The sequence below is a fragment of the Prorops nasuta genome, unplaced genomic scaffold, assembly GCF_024137725.1.
Source record: "Prorops nasuta isolate Cenicafe-Biocafe unplaced genomic scaffold, Cenicafe_Pnas_1.2 PNAS00005, whole genome shotgun sequence".
Lineage (NCBI taxonomy): Eukaryota > Metazoa > Arthropoda > Insecta > Hymenoptera > Bethylidae > Prorops > Prorops nasuta.
Window position 1 is genome coordinate 6,084,601 of NW_027116802.1, and position 20,384 is coordinate 6,104,984.

At 39.8% G+C, this 20,384-nt stretch overlaps 1 protein-coding gene across 2 annotated transcripts in view; it reads right to left on the reverse strand.

Moving 5' to 3' along the window:
• Nucleotides 1-20,384, reverse strand: part of LOC136773236 (tRNA dimethylallyltransferase) — a 50,970-nt gene that overhangs the window by 19,625 nt on the left and 10,961 nt on the right. For both annotated transcript variants that reach the window (XM_066726734.1, XM_066726735.1), the window contains exons 2-3: nucleotides 18,351-18,488; nucleotides 17,641-18,017 (exon numbers count right to left, since the gene is read on the reverse strand). In XM_066726734.1, coding sequence (XP_066582831.1) covers nucleotides 17,641-18,017; nucleotides 18,351-18,488 — 515 coding nt within the window. The remainder of the gene's footprint in view (nucleotides 1-17,640; nucleotides 18,018-18,350; nucleotides 18,489-20,384) is intronic.

Sequence of the window (20,384 nt, forward strand, 5' to 3'; positions counted from 1 at the left end):
GCCGAGTATTTCCGTTTCACAAGACATCTTATAAAGTTCCGCTAAAAGCTGGGAGGATGAAAAGGAGGCTGAGGATGGGGAAGCGTAGCAAAAATATGGGAGGCCTCCACCCTTGAGAGTCACATTCGTTATTCGTTCCGCAATGTTGAAATGTGAATCGTCCTACGTGGTCATTATGCAAGAGATATATGGCATTAAACGTGTTACCACGTGTCGTGTTTGGAACATTTGCGAAACTCGATGGAAAAAATATTTCTCACACTGCACCGGAGAAAAATAATAACAATTAAATACATGCACGCGAAGAGAGACTCGGAAGAGCTTTCCATTCCTATACTGGCATTGGTAATTCGAGAGGAAACGCTATTGATTTCATTCGTGAATTTTCTTTCGAGCGGAAAATTGATGAAATGTTTTAATCAGATGCTGGAAATACAGGAGATTGTAAAATTCGTTTAAGCTTCCTGCTCTATAACCTAGGCCAATAAATTTTCCTCGATTGTCAGATACTTGTCCGGTCGTTTACCTCGTTTCACGGTGGCCCGCTATAAGAACGATGCACCGTCGTCGTCTAATTTTGATCTTTTTCTTGTTCTAGCGGCCTCCCCTAAGCCAGCCCCACCCCGCCAATACGCCCACGCATATCCTGTCGCTTTTCCTCACTCCGTCCTCGTCTACTCAACGACCACACGACACTGTCTGTTGGCCTCACCAAAATAGTCAGCGAACTTAGACCTGTTGTCGGCACGTTCTCACATTTTTAGCCAATTCTCAGAGCCCCCCCCCCCCTTGCCCCTAGATTTATTTTCCCTACTATACTTATTTTAGACTAATTTCCATCTCAACGAAACGTCCTCGCGAACACACCTCTCCCCCCTCCTCCATTTACGTCGGAATTCATCTCGCATAAAGAAGAGAAATTATTCGTTACACAAAAATCTCTCTACATATGCAGCTCAATCTCTTATCTCAGCTTTTAAACAATTAGAAGATTCATAAATCCTTTTTAACGGTCAACGAAACATTTTTACGAGCTGCTGGATAATTAATCGTTCCATAAAACAAGCAATTTTCACGGTTAAATCAGCAACATAGATAAGATTAATCGTTTATCCGGACGTAATATTCAATTGGATATTTTGCAATAAAACGTAGTGCAAAATGACGACCGAATTTCTCGGCTAGTTACGCGCGAATTCAAAACATTATCTTCGCCTACGTGGCTGGATGATAAAATGTTTTATAATATTTCTATCGCGAGCAAAAATTAAGGACGTCAGCGATATTCGAGTGCGAGGAATGTTGCAAGTGAGAAGTTAGTCGTAGATTGAATTTTTGCCACACTCACATGCGTTGTATTTCGGACGTCTCTGCAGGCGTCAAACTACCGATATCTTATTTCCGAGCGAAACCTTCGTCCCCTGTTAAAGGAGATGCTCCGTTAGAGAATTCAGCAAAGCCAGGAGAATTGGCTGAACTTGCGCAATTCCTCGCATGGGAAAATTCATTCAGCTTTGGCATATGTGCGAGGAATTCGTTGATTGAAATTATTTAGCTAACCGTCTCTCGAGGAGAAAGGAAAATGGCTGAATGATCGAGAAGAAAATCCGAGGACTGCTCGTAATTCGAAAGTATCCAGAGTCAATCAAGCGGAGGAAATCCTAAGTAACGATTGCTTAATTTCTTTGGTGACTTGGGCGAGAGGAAAAACGTTAAACCACGAAAACAATCGAGGCATTTTTGTTATCTCGTTGCAAAACAAACGGAAGCTTTGAAAATCTATACTGCCTTTTTTTCTTCTTGGAAAAACATACTTCCAATTAAATGCAATTGAATATTGTTTAATCTTTGAAAATCACAAAGGTCGGGTTATTTAGAGAAAAATTATATCATTGTTAACCCAGGTTCTTCTTTAGGAATCGTTCGATCTGAGAGAAAGTTTGCTGTTCCATTCACTCTCCTCTGTAACTCCCACCTTTTCCAATTTCCATGGGTTCTTTATGTGTACTTACAATGGCTAAGAATTATTTCTGCAGTTAACCAATGTGACTTGTGAAATTTCATCAATGAAATGTAATGCAGCAATAGGTAGAACAATTTTAAAACATTTCTGTACCAATGCAAGTAGCTGAGAATGTTCTTCAAATAAATCAGAGATTGGTGGAATCTTCGTAAAATGGAAAATTTTACGAATTTGGGAAGATTGGTAAATATTAACGAACTTCATAAAAATGCTAAGTTTGTATAAACTTGAAGGATTTTGTGAAATTTTTTCAGAGATTTAAGTGAAGTTATCGACAATGAATCATCGTGTTTCAGCCACGGGTTATTGTGCAATGCTACATAGATATTGTGTGAGGATATAGTGAAGAAAAAAAATTGTATGTGCTAGGAGAAGAACGATCGTGTGAGTAACGAAGGAGTCTATGGGTCAAACCTTTCGATAAAAGCTCCTCGTAAGATATCGGTATCTACCTAAAATTTCACAAGTGTCTCGCTCCAATTAATGAATATCGCTAACGAATTATACTTGTCGAATCTCTCTCTCTCTCTCTCTCTCTATTTTGACATCTGGCCATTTCAATGCTGAACTCTGTCACTTGATTAAGATCCTTCTAATTAACCGGTCGTTGAACTTAAAAGCCTTTTATGCCACATCAATAATCTTTACTTTTCTTCAAATAATTTTCCCCTACCTCAAAATTGAAAAAAAAGGGTTTTTATTCCTCCGAGTCAACGATTAAATAATTTGCTAATCTTATTAGAATCATTCCACGATTGGTTCATCCTTGATTTTTTATTAATTAAATATGTCAGCAGGAACCAGTTAATTCTTATCTTCGTCCGTATATCTGAAAAGTTTTACGAGAATTTGCACGTTGAGCAGTAATCGTTTCCAACAGCTTGATGACGCTACTTTGTACCGAAAGAACTGATAAAGATTTAATCTTTGGATGACCCAGGGTAGAGTTAAAATACTATTTTTACCATATTTCGGCAATGCACGATATAAAAGAAAAAATTTCCTGAGAGAAGTCGCAACCTTTCAGCTGCTACCGGATTCATAAATTAGCCAGGCGGATCAGAGACTTTGTCTCAAAGGCCACGACTCGTGGCAACATATAGCATCGATAAGTGGGTGGCTTTGACCCAATATTCGGAGTGGTAGGATGACAAAGTATCGTTGAGTGCCGGATAATTCAACCCCACCAGACGACACAATTCACAAAAAGAATCTCCAGGCATCTGTAAAACTGCGAAAAAAAATCAGAGGAATCTCTCTCTCTCTCTCTCTCGACACTAGAAAAAAAAATAATATATCAAAACAATAAATAAAGCTGGCGATCTTCGATAAATTTCCTAGAGTTATAAATAAAGATGAGAAATTTTTAATGCAAAGTGGAGCCCGATTGAAATTATTTGCAATACCGAAAACTATACCAAACGAATATAATATGGGGAAATGAGAAAAATAGAATTTGGATAAACTGGAGATGATTTTTGTAGATTTGGAGCGGATGCTGTTTGGTCGGTGGGTTTTGGGTCATATGGTTTGATTAAATAAGATGATCCGGCGTACAATCATCGAATGAATTTGTTGGAGACAAGATCTGGAGTGTTGCCAGAGAGACGGGACAGACTTTAGTCATCCCACGGGAGCTGTCCCCCGATTTCCCGGCTAATAAAAGACAAGGCTAACGTAATTCCTCCCGCACTCCAATAATAGTTGCCCGATGCTACCCGAATACAAGCTTTTGGCCAATCAACTCGTCTCATTCCCGGATACATTTCTTTCACTAATTTCCATATAAATAATCAACCACGGTTCTTGTACTTTTTTTTATTGCCTAGTCAACACCCACAGTTTCTTTTTTCACAGAAATCCCTGCGATAAATTCTACTATACACATCTAAATTCTATTCTAATTTTACAGAATTTCGCGAAGAGTTAATAATTGAAAAAATTATACGTATAAGCTTTGTAATAAAATTAGAAAATTATGCTGAAATTCCTACATCAGTGCGAGAACGAGAGAGAAGCGCGAAAGAGTTTAAAATCTTTATTGTTCCAAGCCAGGCTTCTCCAGTTGAATAATTCAAATGATCTTGACGGATGAGTGTGTTGGTAAAATTTCCACGAATTTAATCAGCCAAGAGCTCCAGTTAGCGGAGCATTATAGCTCCATTGAGTAAATACGCATAAGGTCAGAGCTATACTTTCACTCGACTAACTTTTAAAATTCGTATATTATACCATGCTATATCTTATCAGCTGCATTATTTTAAAATAAAAAAATAATTATAACCGCATGATTCGACATTGTCAATTCTTTTTCCACATCGCGAGCTCCAGCGAGTACACACGCATAAGTCTACTTTCACTCGAACTTTTAGAATTCGTACAATATCGCGGTACTTATCAGCTTCCATTATTTTGCCATTCTCCCGTTCTCGATTTTACAATTATCCACTCGCCCAACGCATTCCCTGCAACGAATAATAATTGAATGTAAGATTTTTCCATAATCTTAATTGAAAAACTATGTCCATAAAAGTGCAGTTTATAAACGTTAAAATTAGTTTACTGCTGGCCCATTCCATTGACCATTATTACTCCATTAACGCATTCCAGGCGAATAATAAAGACAAACTTCGAGAGAGGAGAGAAGGAACTCGGCTCAAATAAACTTGAGCAATAAGATGGTGTTTATATTTATGGTTAGGGATCGATATGGAATTTATCAAGGAACACGCCTTGCTTGTCGAAATTGCGCAAGTTGACCCGGGTCATCGTACAGCAATACAATACATCATTTACGCAAGGGCAAAAGGGCTTCGTGCAACCAGAGAAGATTTTTCGTGCGGAGAGAATCGACGGCTGATAATCGGAGTAAAAGCGTTTCTGATTATGATACCACCAAGCAGAGATCTACATACGCGTCTTTGGAGTGTTGCCGCGGCTTCGTTTGACAAACGCATGACATATATATATATATATGTATCATGTAAATCGAATTTGGACAATTGTTTATATATTCTGCGTACGTTTTTCAAACGACACAACACCGACTCGAGCGAAAAAGCACTCGCTGTGGCAGCGGCCTATCGCTCTTATTGAGTCGAAACTTGGTCTTAACGCAACAATCAACTTATTATCAGTGTTGATTCACGAGAGATAAAAATAAAAGCCGCGTGTCGATCTAGCGGCACGTAGATATATTATATACCGTATAGAAACCTAGCAATTAGGTGCTTCCAGCTCGTATCTCTTTAATGGAGGATAATTGAACGAGAGGAAAGTTAATACTTTATCCGAAAGAATATATAATATGCTAATCTATCGTATCCTTTTCGCGAGCACACGAAAATTGCTCATATTCCTGATTCAGGTCGGTTTTACCGTGGCGGAAGAAAAAAACTGACAAAACAAGAGCCATAAAGTTGCATGGCGAATCTCATAAATCGACGGAAAAGATTATTTGTCGAATTAACTTAACAGGTAATTGCATTAGGGATTTACGATAGATAACGACGTTCGGAGTGCAATTAGTCATTATTTTGACGTGGCTTGCCAGTGCTTTCTCCGTGCAGTTAAAAGATTATATTTGGTTATGATAATTAGCTCGTCGTCAACGCTGGCGAGAATTTATTGCTCGATTAATAATTAAATTCGCCACCGACAACTGTATCGATCAATTCGTTTGATCAGTTTTGATTCACCGAGCTCCTTGTGTAATTATTAAAATTGAAAAACAGCTGTTATATATATATATATATATATATATATATATATATATATTCTTTTTTGCACAGTTAATATTTAAGCTACGGATAATATTTTGGTCTTCACTGTGATAATCAGTTAAACGAGCTATTGTGGAGAACGCGCTTGAAATTGGTGTAAGATTTTTTTTGCATTTTCTTTGCGTTGAATTTGTTTATCAAGTGTAAGAAACGCTACAATGGTGGGAAATGTGTGAGGGAAACGGGAGATAATGCGAGATTAAAGTTTTATGAGCAGGTAGTATGTGTGGCAAAAGGCCACTTCGCACTCACACTTTGCTCAGGGCCAAACGACTATTAAGATTACTTCTCCAATACCAATGCAATATCTAACAATAGAAAGCGTGAGTGGAAAACTCACATTGAACTTCCAGTTCTAATAGTCAATTATATTTAATTATCGAATTGAAGATATACAAAATTATTGAAAACACTATATACAGTGAAATTGATCAATAACCTTAATAATTCATTTCTCCTTAAAAAACGAAAGTTTATTATTTAATTAAACAGGGGGAGGAAACGGTGCTTTATCGTCAGTGTGATTTCTGTTGGGAAGAAGCTGAGCCGGTTTTATACAGACATGGAAGATGAAAGAAAAGGAATGTTGACAAAGGATGCTTCACAATTTAAGATCTAAATTTAGATTCACCCAAAACAAGAAGCTCATTGAAGCAAACGCCTTGGTTTTATCATCATCCACTGTCAAACGTTTTTTTCCATTACATTCCACTGTACTTCTTCTCTTCAAGATCTACCGAAATATCTGCTATTGCAATGTTGGTATTCCAAAGAAAATTCTCGAAGAACTTGAATATACGAGAAGAAAAGTGTTGGCAAATTCGAGCAAATCGATTATATTTCAAAGAATTTCAGAAAGTCTCGATATTATTTTTGTTTGAGCGAGCTGGCAGAAACACGCGCAATGACGGTAAGTATATCGAGTCTCTCCTTTTGGCTAGCTAAGCTTTCAGTACTGCGTATCGTTCGTTTGTTGGTAAACATATAGGACGTTCGTTCGTGTTCTTCTGCAAATCCACATAAATAAATTGAGATTGTTTAACTAGTCAGCATTATGGAGATAAGTGCCTACAGCGCATTAAAGAGCTCTACTCGTACGTGTGATAATAGAAATAAAAACAAAAAGCTATTAAGATGAGTCTAGTGGGAAATATACATGTTTCAGGGAAGATAACAAACAAATATAGTATGAAAAGATAAGATAATCGCTGTGATCGGGAGATTATTATTAAGATACTTTGCGGGAGTACGTAAGAATGAAAGTGTGTAAGGGGATTAAAATTAATGAGTGATAAAAAGATGGGTCATAGGGATGAAAGTGATAGAGGGAGAATGATAATGAAGATGATTAGGAAGATATAAACGATATTTTTCAACTACTTGACTCAGTTTGACGTCAGACCGGATTAACTTTAAGAATTAATTATCGTGGAGTCGTTAACCTGAGGAATAGGAGGATAGGCCTCGTGCTCCCACGTTTCCGTGTTGACCTTTCTAATAAAGCCGCGGACTTGGGCAATAAATAGGCCAGAAACCCTTTTCAATTAACATATAAATTACCACTGGGCCCTTCCAGTCGACCCACGCGTCCAGTTTCTCTCCACGACAAAGAAATCCCGTCAATTTCACCATAAAATAATTTGGACCTGTTACCACGAAGACCTTCCTTTTTTTAGCTAATGAATAATTTTCAGTGAATTTTAAAATGTTTATCGCGATAAGATAAAGGTGCCAGCTAGCGCTGTTACGCCGTTAGTTTGCCAGTCACGTATAGATTGCAAGATGGTTACACCAGCAATGACTATGATAAAAACCTTGCATCTACCACATTCAACATTGTTGCTCTATCTACATTTCAATTCCAAGAGATTAGGAGCACTCGAAGCCTTCTGGTACTTTGCTAACTTATTGATCGAGTAATTACTATTTTATCATCCATCCTGGGTATCTTCCTTGTTTCGCGCCACAATTTTCATAAACCACACATACTCTCACTGGAATCCCTGCTACATAAAGCGCGTTTCCTCGATGCTCTTATAACCAGAGCTGGCGTTACTTAAATCACGATGATGAAATTGTGAAAAAAATTGTTATCCAGATTTCCGTGCGAGTCGAGTGAGAAAGATGAGTGGTGATTGTCGGTGCGAGGATCGATCGTTTTGATGGTGGGACCAGCGTGGGTCAATTTTTTCAAAGGACCATTTCGGACAAAAACGATGAAAAGGAAGCGATTTCGCGACAAGGTTTTCGCTTGGGATTGCCAGTGGAACGACTAGGCCCGACATTGACAGAACGTTTCGCCAGTTAGGACAAATTGCATCGGCAGGCAGCGCGAAATAATCCAATTGGCAGCCAAGGGGAGGCCAGTGAGGCCAGTCGGCCCACTCGCGCAGTGGCTTTCTCCGTGGTCATCAGCCGTTTCACCGAACCAGATGCGGCCAAAGAATGGGGATGAACCCGTCGAAAATGTTCCTTCACCACCACAAATGTTTCCTTCTATTGACCATCGCCAAAGCAAATTACTCAATTAGACCATTCGCCAAGCATATTAGATCCTTTTTAGAAAAACATCCTTCAATAACCATAAATTACATTTCCTCCTGCATCGTTGAGGTAAACCACCTTCTTTTTTTTTTCGAGTAACACAATATAACGTGCAAAATATAATATCGTTCCGAAATTGAAGGTGATTGTAATGGAGAATACCGATGACTGTTGAAAGGGTAGAAAATGATGTTTGAACGATGAGGTGTTTGAGTATAGAGTGGGGGAGGGGGGAGCCCTTTGGCAAATGAATGCTCAATATCGTCTAGACCGGATAGTTGAGGGAATATTCGTCATGCGAAATAGGCGATTACGCTCCGCGGAATCGACTTGTGTTTAAGGAAACTGCCGTGGCTAACTGGCGAATCAGCCACGGCTTGGGAATCGTTGAATGGGACGCTTGGCAAGAATTCAAGCAGTGATTGCAACTCCCTTTCTCAGCACGACGAGCCTAGAATATTTTCTACCACGTACTTTTCAATACTTTTCCTTTGTCTGAATTTCATCCTTTTTCATGGCCACTCGTTCCATCCTTCCTAGTTGCTTTCTAATTCCTCCAAACAAACCAGCAACGAATCGATTTCACTGTCTTTTCAGAGTACCCTGTATTGATTATTATCGCATATATAAAAGTTTTAAATACGTAAAGCTGCTTTTCAGTTTTTTATATAAAAATTTCGTTCTTTCCACCTGTTCTCTGATTCTTCGAAAGAAATAACCAATGGATTTTATCGTTTGTTCCAAGCTACCTGTCTTCGGTATCGGACGAGTCAAAGGTGTGTCGTTTGCCCAAGATAGGAAAACCGAGTTGGTACGGAAAGCTGGTTTTGAGAGTTGCATATTGGAATTTAGGGTGATAATTATTGGCAAATGAGGCCAATTGATATCTTGGCCACAGGCGACTCGTACAAAGTGAAGCAGCGTACGGTTGATAAGCGTGTTTAGATAACCTGTGTATGTGCTGCGATTCCTATATTAGTGCCACTTGGCGGAATCTGACTCCCCGGAGAATCGTGGAGCAGCCGCGATTAGTTAGCAGCCACTGCTCGTAATAGAATTTATTGCGCCGCTGGATGTTATCGTTTCAGCAAAGTGCGAAATAATGCGCATGTAAAGATACAACGATATGCTAGCACTAAACGTAGCGGGGACACTCTCAGTGAATAACCCACAGGATACACCCGAGCATCGATCTACCGCACCACACCTTCGAGCATCACTATATACGTACAAACATCAATTTTTCATAAATTTCCTGGCGATTTTAGCAGCCACCCGTTATATTGCGGAAATGAAGCAGCTTTAAAATCAAGCTTCAGTTTCAATTTTCAGTGATAAGGTTGAAAGTTGTAGGGTTGGCTAACGCGAAAATAATCCGGAGCAATTTGGCAATAATGACGATGAGACGATTTAATCGACATCATTAGCGAGTCTCGAGGAAGTTTCGTCGGTGAATTAAGAAAGTTTGTTTGGTCCAGGAAGAAGAGGGGGATGCTGGGCAATGTCGACTCGTGAAACTTGGCAGAAGGGAAGAATGGAGAGAGATGTGGTGTGGGAAGGTTGAAAACGAAAGACAAAACGAGGTACGAAACGGAAGCGACAGAGGAAAACGAGAATAATGAATTCCACGCGAAGAAACAGAAAATAAAATATTTAAGTTAAAAATGTTGTATAGTAAAAGTACAGGATGAACAAACGGATTGTCGGAAAAACAATGTGTAGCTCGTAAGGAAAATGAAAGAAACGGGAAGACTTTGATAAACTTTCGGTCAATAGGAATGAAGTTTATATAGTCGAGAACGTCGATAACCTGAATCGAATTGATTACGAACTGCATCATTTCCAGACAAGTATGCAGGAAAAGACGAAGATAAATTTAGAATTGAAAGGGAGATAAGCGAAACAAAAAACGAGGTACAAGAACGGAATTAAAAGAGAAAATTAAACAATACGAAGTAAATAAATGGAAAAGGATATATTTAAGCTAAAAACATTACAAGACGAGTACAGGATGAAAAATCTGATTCTTCCTGCAACAATGTACAGCTCGTGAAAAAAATAAGAGAGATGCAAAGACTCTGATAAACTTTCGGTCAATAGTAACGGCCGGAGTCTATATAGAGTTGAGGACTTCGATAACCTGAACCGAATTAATTACGAACTCAATTATTTCGAGGTAAATATGGCGCGATAAATTTAGTGAGTCGATACAGCTGTTTGGAGTAACGTTTTATTCGTTTAAATTGTGGCACGATGTAGCAAAGTGTTTGTTCGTTGATCAAATATCATAATCTACATAATTTGTTTAGGAGCTGCTATTAATCATTAGCCCTGCATCCACGCCAGGTGGATACTTACATAACACCCTGAATACCAATACAATGAAATTAGCATTGCTTGCCCTCGATTTCACTGTACCTTTAGCCTCCTCCCCCTCGAGGCACAAGACCCCTGAAAAGATAAGTATTCACTTGGCATTAGACGGAAGTCCGACATCCTCTACTTCTTTCATCTGTCCGGAATTAATTAGGTGTCCAAAGAGAATCGCGCTACGTTCTTCTATACGGTTGCCTATATATTTTTAGTTCCAACTTTACCCCAACTTCTTATTTTTAGTTAACCATTACCATCGCGAACCGACCCTCGACTTCCCTGATAAATCTCGTCGATTTCAGTATTTTTGGTCCGGACATGGCATAACCATCGCGCGTTTGTCATTTGTCACGCTGGGACGCGTGATTTGTTAGGCTAAATATCTCGTTAGGAGTGATATTAACGAGTTAATCCCGAAAGATTGGATCGGGTAGGCCGTGCACACAGTGTTTCCCACAAAGACTCTTTCGCCGGCTCATTGAATACCGCAATTGGTTGGCACGCATGAGATCCTTTTGCACCTTCGAGTTACCCCCTGAGCAATCGAGTACGAAATCCCTGAAAACCTGTTATTTCCGCGTTAAACGAGTGGAACGGAGCATACCTCGTGCAATCTTGTATATATACGCATTGGAAAAAGGAAGATGAAGCATAGAGAGTGCAAGTAGGGGAGGGGGGGGGGGGGTGAAATATCCACGAGGAGACAAAGAATCGGAAAGTAGCTCGTACGATAATTGACCAGTGGAGGGACTACCGAGTTTCCACGATTGGCTGGAATCGCGCGATGAATGGAATTTTCAATGCGCATTAAGATATGAGATGTAAATGGGGTGAATGACAAGTGTTCTTCTTCATTAATTCTCGCTCGCTTCATTTGCCATTCGTCTGGGTCTTGTAAATGCAAGTCTCCTACTTCCTCTATTGATAAATCAGGTTACGAGCTTAGCACGGCTCGTTTCGTCACTTTTTCCACCCTCGAGAAGCTGTGGTGTCCCGGAGCATCGACTTCGGGGACTCAGGGATCCCTTCCATTTATTTCACGCGAACATAGATGGCTGTAAATCAGCTTGCGACTAGCAGGTGGTCCACTTTCGACCTTTCGCCGATCTCTGAAAGCATCTCCAAAGTCACACGAATACTTTTAATCTTCTGTGACGTCACTCACCGTCACCCCCTCAAACCTCCACCCTGCATTAATTTTCCATCCATTTCTGAATCGAGCAGCAACTTCGAATTTAACACCGGAACAAAATTCTGTTAATCGACAGGAGTACTCTTTGAGGGTTGAAAAGCAAAACAAGTAAATTTGCAAAAGAACGATTAACAATTTTAACAAAAATATAATTAAATAAATTAAAATTCGTTAATATAAAGCCTATACGAAAATTTAGACAGATTCCAATGCAAATCTAATGAATAAGAATTTAAATTATTGGAGCACGTGAATTGAATTGAAATTCGGGCGAAGCAGAATAGAATAAGAAAGAAATGAATGGATATAATCGAGGGGAGAGAGGGGCAAGACTCTCTGAGAGCATCGATGGCTATAGTAAGTCAGGGAGCTGGCCGAGTTGACAAAGTGAGGTTAATGAAATACGAAGGTGCTTTGTCGTAAGAAGGACACACCCCCAAGGCGCCAGGAAGTCGTGACACGGCACTGCGGCTCCACGTGGCTCACGGACAGCTGTGCATACACGCTCGGAGAGCCCGGGCGAGCGACTTGGTTAGGTAAAGAAGTTCTGGAAGCGAGTAGGATCAAGAAGAAGAAGAAGAAGAAGAAGGGACGCGCAAATATGACCCACGTGTCCAGGTCACTCCAGTATAGTTCCCACGTATGTATTTTCCCGTAGCATGAAAAATTACGGCGATATAAAGGGGCAAATCCTCTTTAATACACCGGCCCAAGAGAATTTAGCCTCTGTGTATATATAGGTATAGTTGTGTGTGCTTAGCCATGGTCACCGGTGGAGTCACGATAAATGCCTGTTGAAACGACGCATTCGCCGTGGCCATTTTTCATTTTCTCCACCGCGCTCGTGCTAGTTCAGCAGAGACCGATCGTTCACGGATGATCCACGAGCTGTCGTATTAAAATTTAAGTATGCGAGGCTCGCACGGAAATAGAATAAAAATTAAATATTGTGATTTTACATCGAATCTTCGTTCCACCAACTCGCAAATTGGATTAAATTGGTTTGACGAAGCACCGATTCCTTCCTCCATTCACTGAATAAAGCGCAACATCCCCGAGTGATTTTCCGACCACGAACGGTGCACGCTATATACAGATAGTGGTAATTTTATGATTTATGACCTTGGACGCTGTGCTTGTACCCCAGGCGTAAACGGATATGGGATTCTAAGCCGTCACGACTTAAATCGAACCGTGGAGCTGGGAGGTGAATGAAATATTTCGATACGCTTCAATTAGCGTGCTCACGCGTGCTGCAGCGAGCTACGTGTGACGCAAGGGTTTTCGGAAGCGAGCAAGCGTCGTGCGACCGCGGGATCGAAGTTTCCTCGTTCGGTAAAAGTGGAGACTGAAAATGGAAGGAGGAGGGAACGTTGAGTACTCGTGTTTCTTGGTCGGTGAAACTTCAATTCAATTATCGAATAATAAAAGGACAATAACGGGGGGACGTTGGAGGGATGGTTTACTGCCGAAAGTCGAGGAAACGTCCTGGCCAAATAAATCAGTTAAATCGATGGTGGGGGAGGGGGTAGAAATGGTTGAAACGGTGAAAATGGGAAAATGAGAAAAATGGCGAGAAAGGAGCGGACAGAAGCGATTGTCGCAGAAGGAAGAAAGAGGAGCTCTACACCTGGTGGGCCCTTACCTGACCTAACCCAACCTGTGGAATATCCTGCAAAGCTTTTCACGCGCGAAATGAAAGCGCAAAGGTTGCAGGAAATTTCGCACCAGCTGCCACTCTGCTCTCTAACTGGCCATTTTGTGAAAGCGTCTTACCCAGAACGCTCGAGCTTATCCTAATTGACCATTGTCCATTCTGAGATACTATCGAAATTCTTCTCGAGCCAAGTAAGAAGCAAGAATAAAATCATCGATGGCCAAGCACTTGCTCACAAAGGCCCAATCAAGCGTGGAACAATGACGTCGAATATTTTTCAAACAGTTTCCCCAATTATCTCGCCTTTCACACCAACAATCATCCGTGACATTCTTAATTAGACGAGTCCTCTTTATCCCTCATTTCAATAGGAATCGAATTAAACTTTTTTCAGGCACAATACGATCTTGAAAACCTCGTTTCAAGCATTATGCTACATGCGGTAGAATAAGATTAGTTTTGAATTTTTTTTCAATGGTACAATGAAATAAGTTGAATTTTCAAGGTAAGGTTATTCTTGTAAAATTGTAAACTGCAGAAGATAATTTTTTTAAAGCGTTCATTTTTAGAATAAAGGCTGCACAGCGTTTTTTCATTCACGTCGCTTTTGCAGCATCTCTACAAAGCTCGGAAAGAATTCTTAAGTCATTTTCAAGTTGGGAAAAAAGCAGAGCTATCCGATTAATTATGATACTAGTTGTAAGAGTACGTAGGTTATCAATTTTTTGACAAAGTACGCCTTTCTCGAAGAAAATGTTTAAAATCTCATGCAAAATTGCTAGAAAATTATTTATAAGAAAAGAACTATTCGAAATAATGAACAAAATTCTATATATTTTCGTTAAAAGAACAAAGTAATGTCTAATATATAATATTTAAATTTTAAATGAATCGATCAGGATTTAAATTATCTTACCATTCGGATCAAAAATGTCGTTTCCAGAAAAATACGTGTAATAATATTAGAGGAAGGAGTATCCTATACCAAGAGCCTATGACAAAATCCAAAATTCAACTATTAATGATTTTATCCGTTCATAAAAATTTCTTTTATTACTCTCCCCAAAAGTTAAAACAACTTTTAAACAAATTGAAAGATTCGTTAAAAAATCTATAGTTACCTTATATCTTAACATAAGTTTCTCACCAGAATTTTCTTTCAGGAAAGTAAGTAAATTAAAGAAAAAACTTTGAAAGAAATATGGAAGACGAATGTATATAGATTCCGAAGGATAATCCCATTGTAGGAAATCCGTCCGAAAGCATTTTTCACAAATATTTGAAGTTTATTTATAAACAAATAAGCTATTGAAACCTCGGGCAAAGTTATTCCATGAGATATTCCGGAAAAGAAAACAGTTTGTAGAATATAAAAGGAGGGAGAGGATAAGCTATAACTTTTCGTACAAAGTAATGGACCCTGGCTACTTTTGTTGGTCGAGAAGAGTCGGTTGGAATACCTGAAGCTGAATGCAGGTGGACATTGGAGAAAACTTTTCGCAGCGATGTAGAACTCTCACCGTACGTTAACCCAATAATCCATGCTATGCCCGCTTATCGGACCATCACGAAAAACAAAATGTTCTCTGCAGTTATCGTGGTTTCTTTCTCCAATGCAGAAAAACCCCTTTAATTATTGCAAAATTACCATCGTGAAAATAATTATTTCAGGAAAATACGAGTTTGATAAACTAAAGGATTAATAGAATTCAGTGTAATTTCCTGCACGGTGTGTTTCCAGGTAGTTATACCTGAAACACCTTGGCGGTAAAGCGTTGTTGAAAATTCAATTACAGTTTTTTTCGGTAAGAATTTTAAATTAATCTTGTTAAATTTATAGATTGAAAGAGTAAACTTTGGAGAGGTGTTGCAGGTGAATAGGTATCACTTAATAAATTTAATCATAATTCAACGATGTAATCTTTATGCCCCGGTGGGTTGGGTGAAGGCTATGAAAAAAGATGTTACGTTCGGTAATGACTTGAAAAAAAATGATGTTCAGCCCCATCAACGTCTAATGGCTGCAGGTGGAGCAAGAAATTGGTACGTTTGCGAGGAACACTCGGCCTCGATTTTATTCCAGGCTTCACCACAAATTACGTCATCTCCGTGAACATTCATGTTTTGCCGAATTTCAATGCGGATATCCCAGGAGAAATCAGTGAATTATCACTGCATATTGGACAAACCGATTATCTGCTGAAACATCAAATCATACAAATACTCGACAAATAAATGCATCCAGCTGCAAGTGACCATTTTTTAATGAGACAAAAAAATATAATACCAAGTTAACTCGATCAGGTGAAAAAATTATTTGATGACTAATTTTTTATTTATTTGGATTTTCAACTGTAAGTAGAAAACAGCTGATGATGATAGAATTAAATGACCAAGCTGTTACATATACATATAGGTGACTTGATCAATATCATCGGCGCTCTTTAATTATCTCGAGATTTTTGTTTAGACGCACGATATATTTCCTAATTGTTACTTATGCCTGTATCAATCCGTAATGACAAGATATGAAATCAAGACCGGTAGCCATATACATAAATGATAGCTTATCGAGAGTATCATTGTTCTTAAGTTAACCTTTTGGAAGAATTTTTCTTATCGCAGCCACGCGCGACACCAAATGTTTGCCAGATAAAGTCACCGACCAACCAAATTTTCGTACACGAACGAGTAAATAGAATCTCGCATAATATCGCCGGATGACGAATCGTGACAGTGGTAGTAATTCGATTTATACCAATCACAAGCAATGAATCCGAAACAAAATCTTACCTATAGTGGTATAGACTTCTGAAATCAATAGGCGAATGGAAAATTGTAAGGAGCGCATTAAACTGGTTTATCAGCGGCCTGCTTTACTATCAGGAGTGTATAGAAAGTAGCTTTCAAGAGTCCACCTACTCGACGAATCCAATGCAGAATTTGCCTTCACCGATAAGAGTATCGATACATGGTGCGCTGTAAAATTAAAAAGAAAAGTGGAGCCAGCAACAATACCAGAATCCAACGAAACTCAACAATGGCGTGTGGCTAGGCGATTGGACGTAGCATTCTGATTAATTATTCAATTGGTCAGAACAATGGATTACGGAATTAGCCAGTTCAAAGACTCTGCCTTATCTATACCAAGGCCAACATCCGGTCTATTCTCGCACGATCCGATGCTTAGCACACTGGACTATCGTAGAAACTGGGTCAGAATTTTATCAATCGCTTTGAAAATGTCGCAAGATGCACTCGCGAGACCCTTACGAAGCATCAGAATTTATGAATGGACACTACAGGCACGAGAAATTTATTCCTGTGCCAGTTCAAATCTTAATCACCGATTCTTTTAAAATAAGTGTCGTTTCGTTCCACTGTTGCCCAATGCTTATTCAAACTATTCAAGAATCTATTCCCACAGATCGAGACTATTCCTTGGAAATAATTGCTATTCTGATCCAAGCTTCGAACAATCAAAAAATCCGTTCGTTTGAACATGCCTCGACATGTTCTTGTCGCGTGAATTATCTGCGAAATATTTTAAATTCTATTTTTTCCTCGGTGTACACAAAATTGCCGATTAGAAACTCCGTGTACCATTAACTAGTTTGTTGTTCTCATTTGGGGCTATCTCTGATAGCTTCTATTAGGCCACTCGTGGCTCTATCTCAAAATTAACTCCAATAATTTAGCTACGTCCAAGCTCTCCAGAATCAGATCTAGCAGCATTATTCTTCCATTCACGAGTCTGTGGTTCCAGCAGTATCTATATCATCTCCATAATTCCCAATCACGAAAAACTCGTTCATCCATCAAACTTATCGGAGAGGCACGTCACAGTAATTTATGTTACATTCCCATCATCCAGTATTAATCGAGATAATTCAAGCCTGATCTATATTACGTGGGAGAGTGAGAGTGAGAGAGAGAGAGAGAGAGAGAGGGAGCTGTAATAGTTAGCATTATATTGTAAGGAAGAACCGGTTCTTTGTAAATTCCATTAAATTTTTGTGGCGAAGGTGTCAAGAAGTTGTTTGATCCATCGAATCAATCTCCGACATACCTTATGATCTTCCTCCTATTGTTCGGATGTAGCGCGCGTGCCATATCCGGATCAACTTCGGTTAGTCTCTGGTGTAGCTCCTCGCTGCTCTCATCAGATTCCCTGAAGCACCTGGTCTTCTTCAGGGGTGGGCAGCCATCTCCGTTGTCTTTTTCTCGCGTAGCCATTTCCTTGCTGCTATCTCTGGACGATCGTTGTTCTAGATTTGCAAAGTTCAACTCCTCATCCTCCTCGTCCTCTCCCTCTTTCTTGCTTTCCTGGCTGGAATCATCGCTCAGTGGGTTCTTGATCAGAATCTTCCACAGCAACGACTCTATATAATAGTTGGTACCACCGACTATAATAGGCATAATCCTCCTTTCCAATAGATTTCCAATCTAAAGCAGTCCAATAATTTTATCAGTCTACAAAATTGCCAATGTTATAAGCAACAAGTGCTACATCGATTAATAGTCTTGCTTTTAAACAGCCATGCCGAACAACATTTTCATGGCATAATTATATACTACTAGGCAAGCTCTTAACTTATCATAGAAGAAATTGTTAGAGAGAGAGAGAGAGAGAGAGAGAGAGAGAGAGAGAGAGAGAAAGAGATATCCCACAGGAGGATGAATTTCGTACCAAGCAAAGCTTTACGAAATTCACGAATTTAAAATGTAGAAAATTTAATTAACTAAATTAGTAGGATAAAAAAAGAGAAAAATCGTTACAATAGGAAGGGCCATTCGGTTGAAATCGGTAACGCAGAACTCCGTAAGCGGATGGACTACGTCCAACATATGATGAGGTGCCATTTTCTTTTCCTCCCTGGTAACTTTGGCCGTGATGATATCCAGTCCCTTGTACACCTGCGAACGTAAAGATTATGGACTTTTAAGTAATGATGAAGCGGTCGGCTTTCCAGCCATAACATTATTCCACTTTATCTATAGAAGGACCGGTTGGGTGCCTTTTAGCCATTTTGGTGCTTAATGGCCGTCGGCTCGTAAGTTAAACACGTAATATTACCAAGAATCAGATATGGCGCTCGATCAAATGTCTAATTCCGAACGATACTCTCAGTCGAATCGTAATATCGTGGGAAAATCGCTATTGATTCTACGAATGTTTATATATATGATAGGGGAAGGGGGGGGGGGGGGCAAATGACGAATGGAAAGAAAGAGGGGTAATTAAGGTGGCGAAGAAAACTTGAATTGCGGTGAAAGAAAAAATTAAAGCAAAAACGAAGGAAATCCTGTACAGAGATTGGTAAGTTAGGTTGGGTGGAGTCGCGTGGTCGCAGGTTAAGGTTTGGTTAGTCATCGCGTGGCTCATTTCAGGTTCCCGCTATCGTCCCGAAGAAGCCTTGGAGGCGAGATCGGCAATATAGACCGGCCGAGAAAAAGATCGGTAATATATTCGCGCAACATCGAGCATATTGCAGGAACGGGTTTTTGGGTGATGTACGGTATCGATTATCGAAAACCGGCCATGTAACGAGTCTTGCCTCAACCGATCTGGAATAAGATTTAACTGAAATATAAAATATTTGCCAAGTGCAAATAGATTCTTTGACTCTTCCATCGAAGTGTAACAAATCTTCCATTAGATCGGATGGATCCGGCCTGGTAAACGTTATCGGTCCATCCGAGTAGCTTCTAATTTTCTACGAATAAACAGATTGCTCCATAAAGCTTTCTTGCTCGTGACTTGACGATCGCAAATCTTGCAGACTTTTTGCATGTTAAAGTAGCGGATGATAATAATTTTTTAATTAAGAAAATCCTGATTAAAGTTGCCGTTTAATCGTTACTCGAGGATTTGTATTGGAAAGTTGAAATAGATGCAAAGGAGAGAATCACGAAGAGACGTAAAAGTTTGGATTGGGACAGGTCACCACTGCGATATTGAGTAGAATATTGGTGTTAGCCCCTTGGATGTTGGGTAATGAAAGAGAGCCGGTCATCGTTGCGTGACTCGTACGAAACTTTACCAATATTTTCTCCACGTGTCGCTGTAGGGGACACGTTGCTTTCCTTCCGCCCCCTCCCTCCCCCTCCTCCTCCTCCCCCTTTTCCCTCTCAAACTCTCCCCTGTATCACTGGTTCTATCTCGAGCAACACTCGTTTTCCCCCAGCCCATTATTCCTCTACCCTATGCTAACGCGTCAGTTGCGTGAATTTGCCAGAGTTTCCGGTGACTTCTTTAAGAAAGCTTTCATGTTTTCCGACCTTTTCCTCCGACTTAATTCGTCCCGGCTGCTGGGACTCGTCGAAATTTTTAGGCTTCGCACCATTCCCCGATTTATCGCTGCAATTAACTCGAAAATCTTGGACCAATTTAAATGACATCTTTTTCGTTTTATCCTCTTAAGCAGTTTTCCAAATGCAGCGTTTTTTTTTTATATTCGTGGCAAGAAATATTTGATCCGTTAATTCTTCCCAAAGGGCGTTAATGTAGGTTGGACTTGAGCGTAGGTTTACGGTAAGGCCATAGACGAGAAAGATCGGTATTGGGAAAAGTAATTCTTGCAAATTTAGAGCGTTGGGAATTAAAGGCTGCCGACTGGACCGCGCGCAAGAAGCGGATGAATGAAGCGGAACGAAGGTTGGAGGCGGGTCCACGCAGGCTTCTCGATACACACCAAGCAACCAAAACCTGTTCCAACGCACGGTTTCGTATGTGTAACGGAACGTCCAACGTAAAGCCAAAATTCCAGTCCAGCCAATTCTAGATTGTTCGGTCTATCCAAGTTAATATGC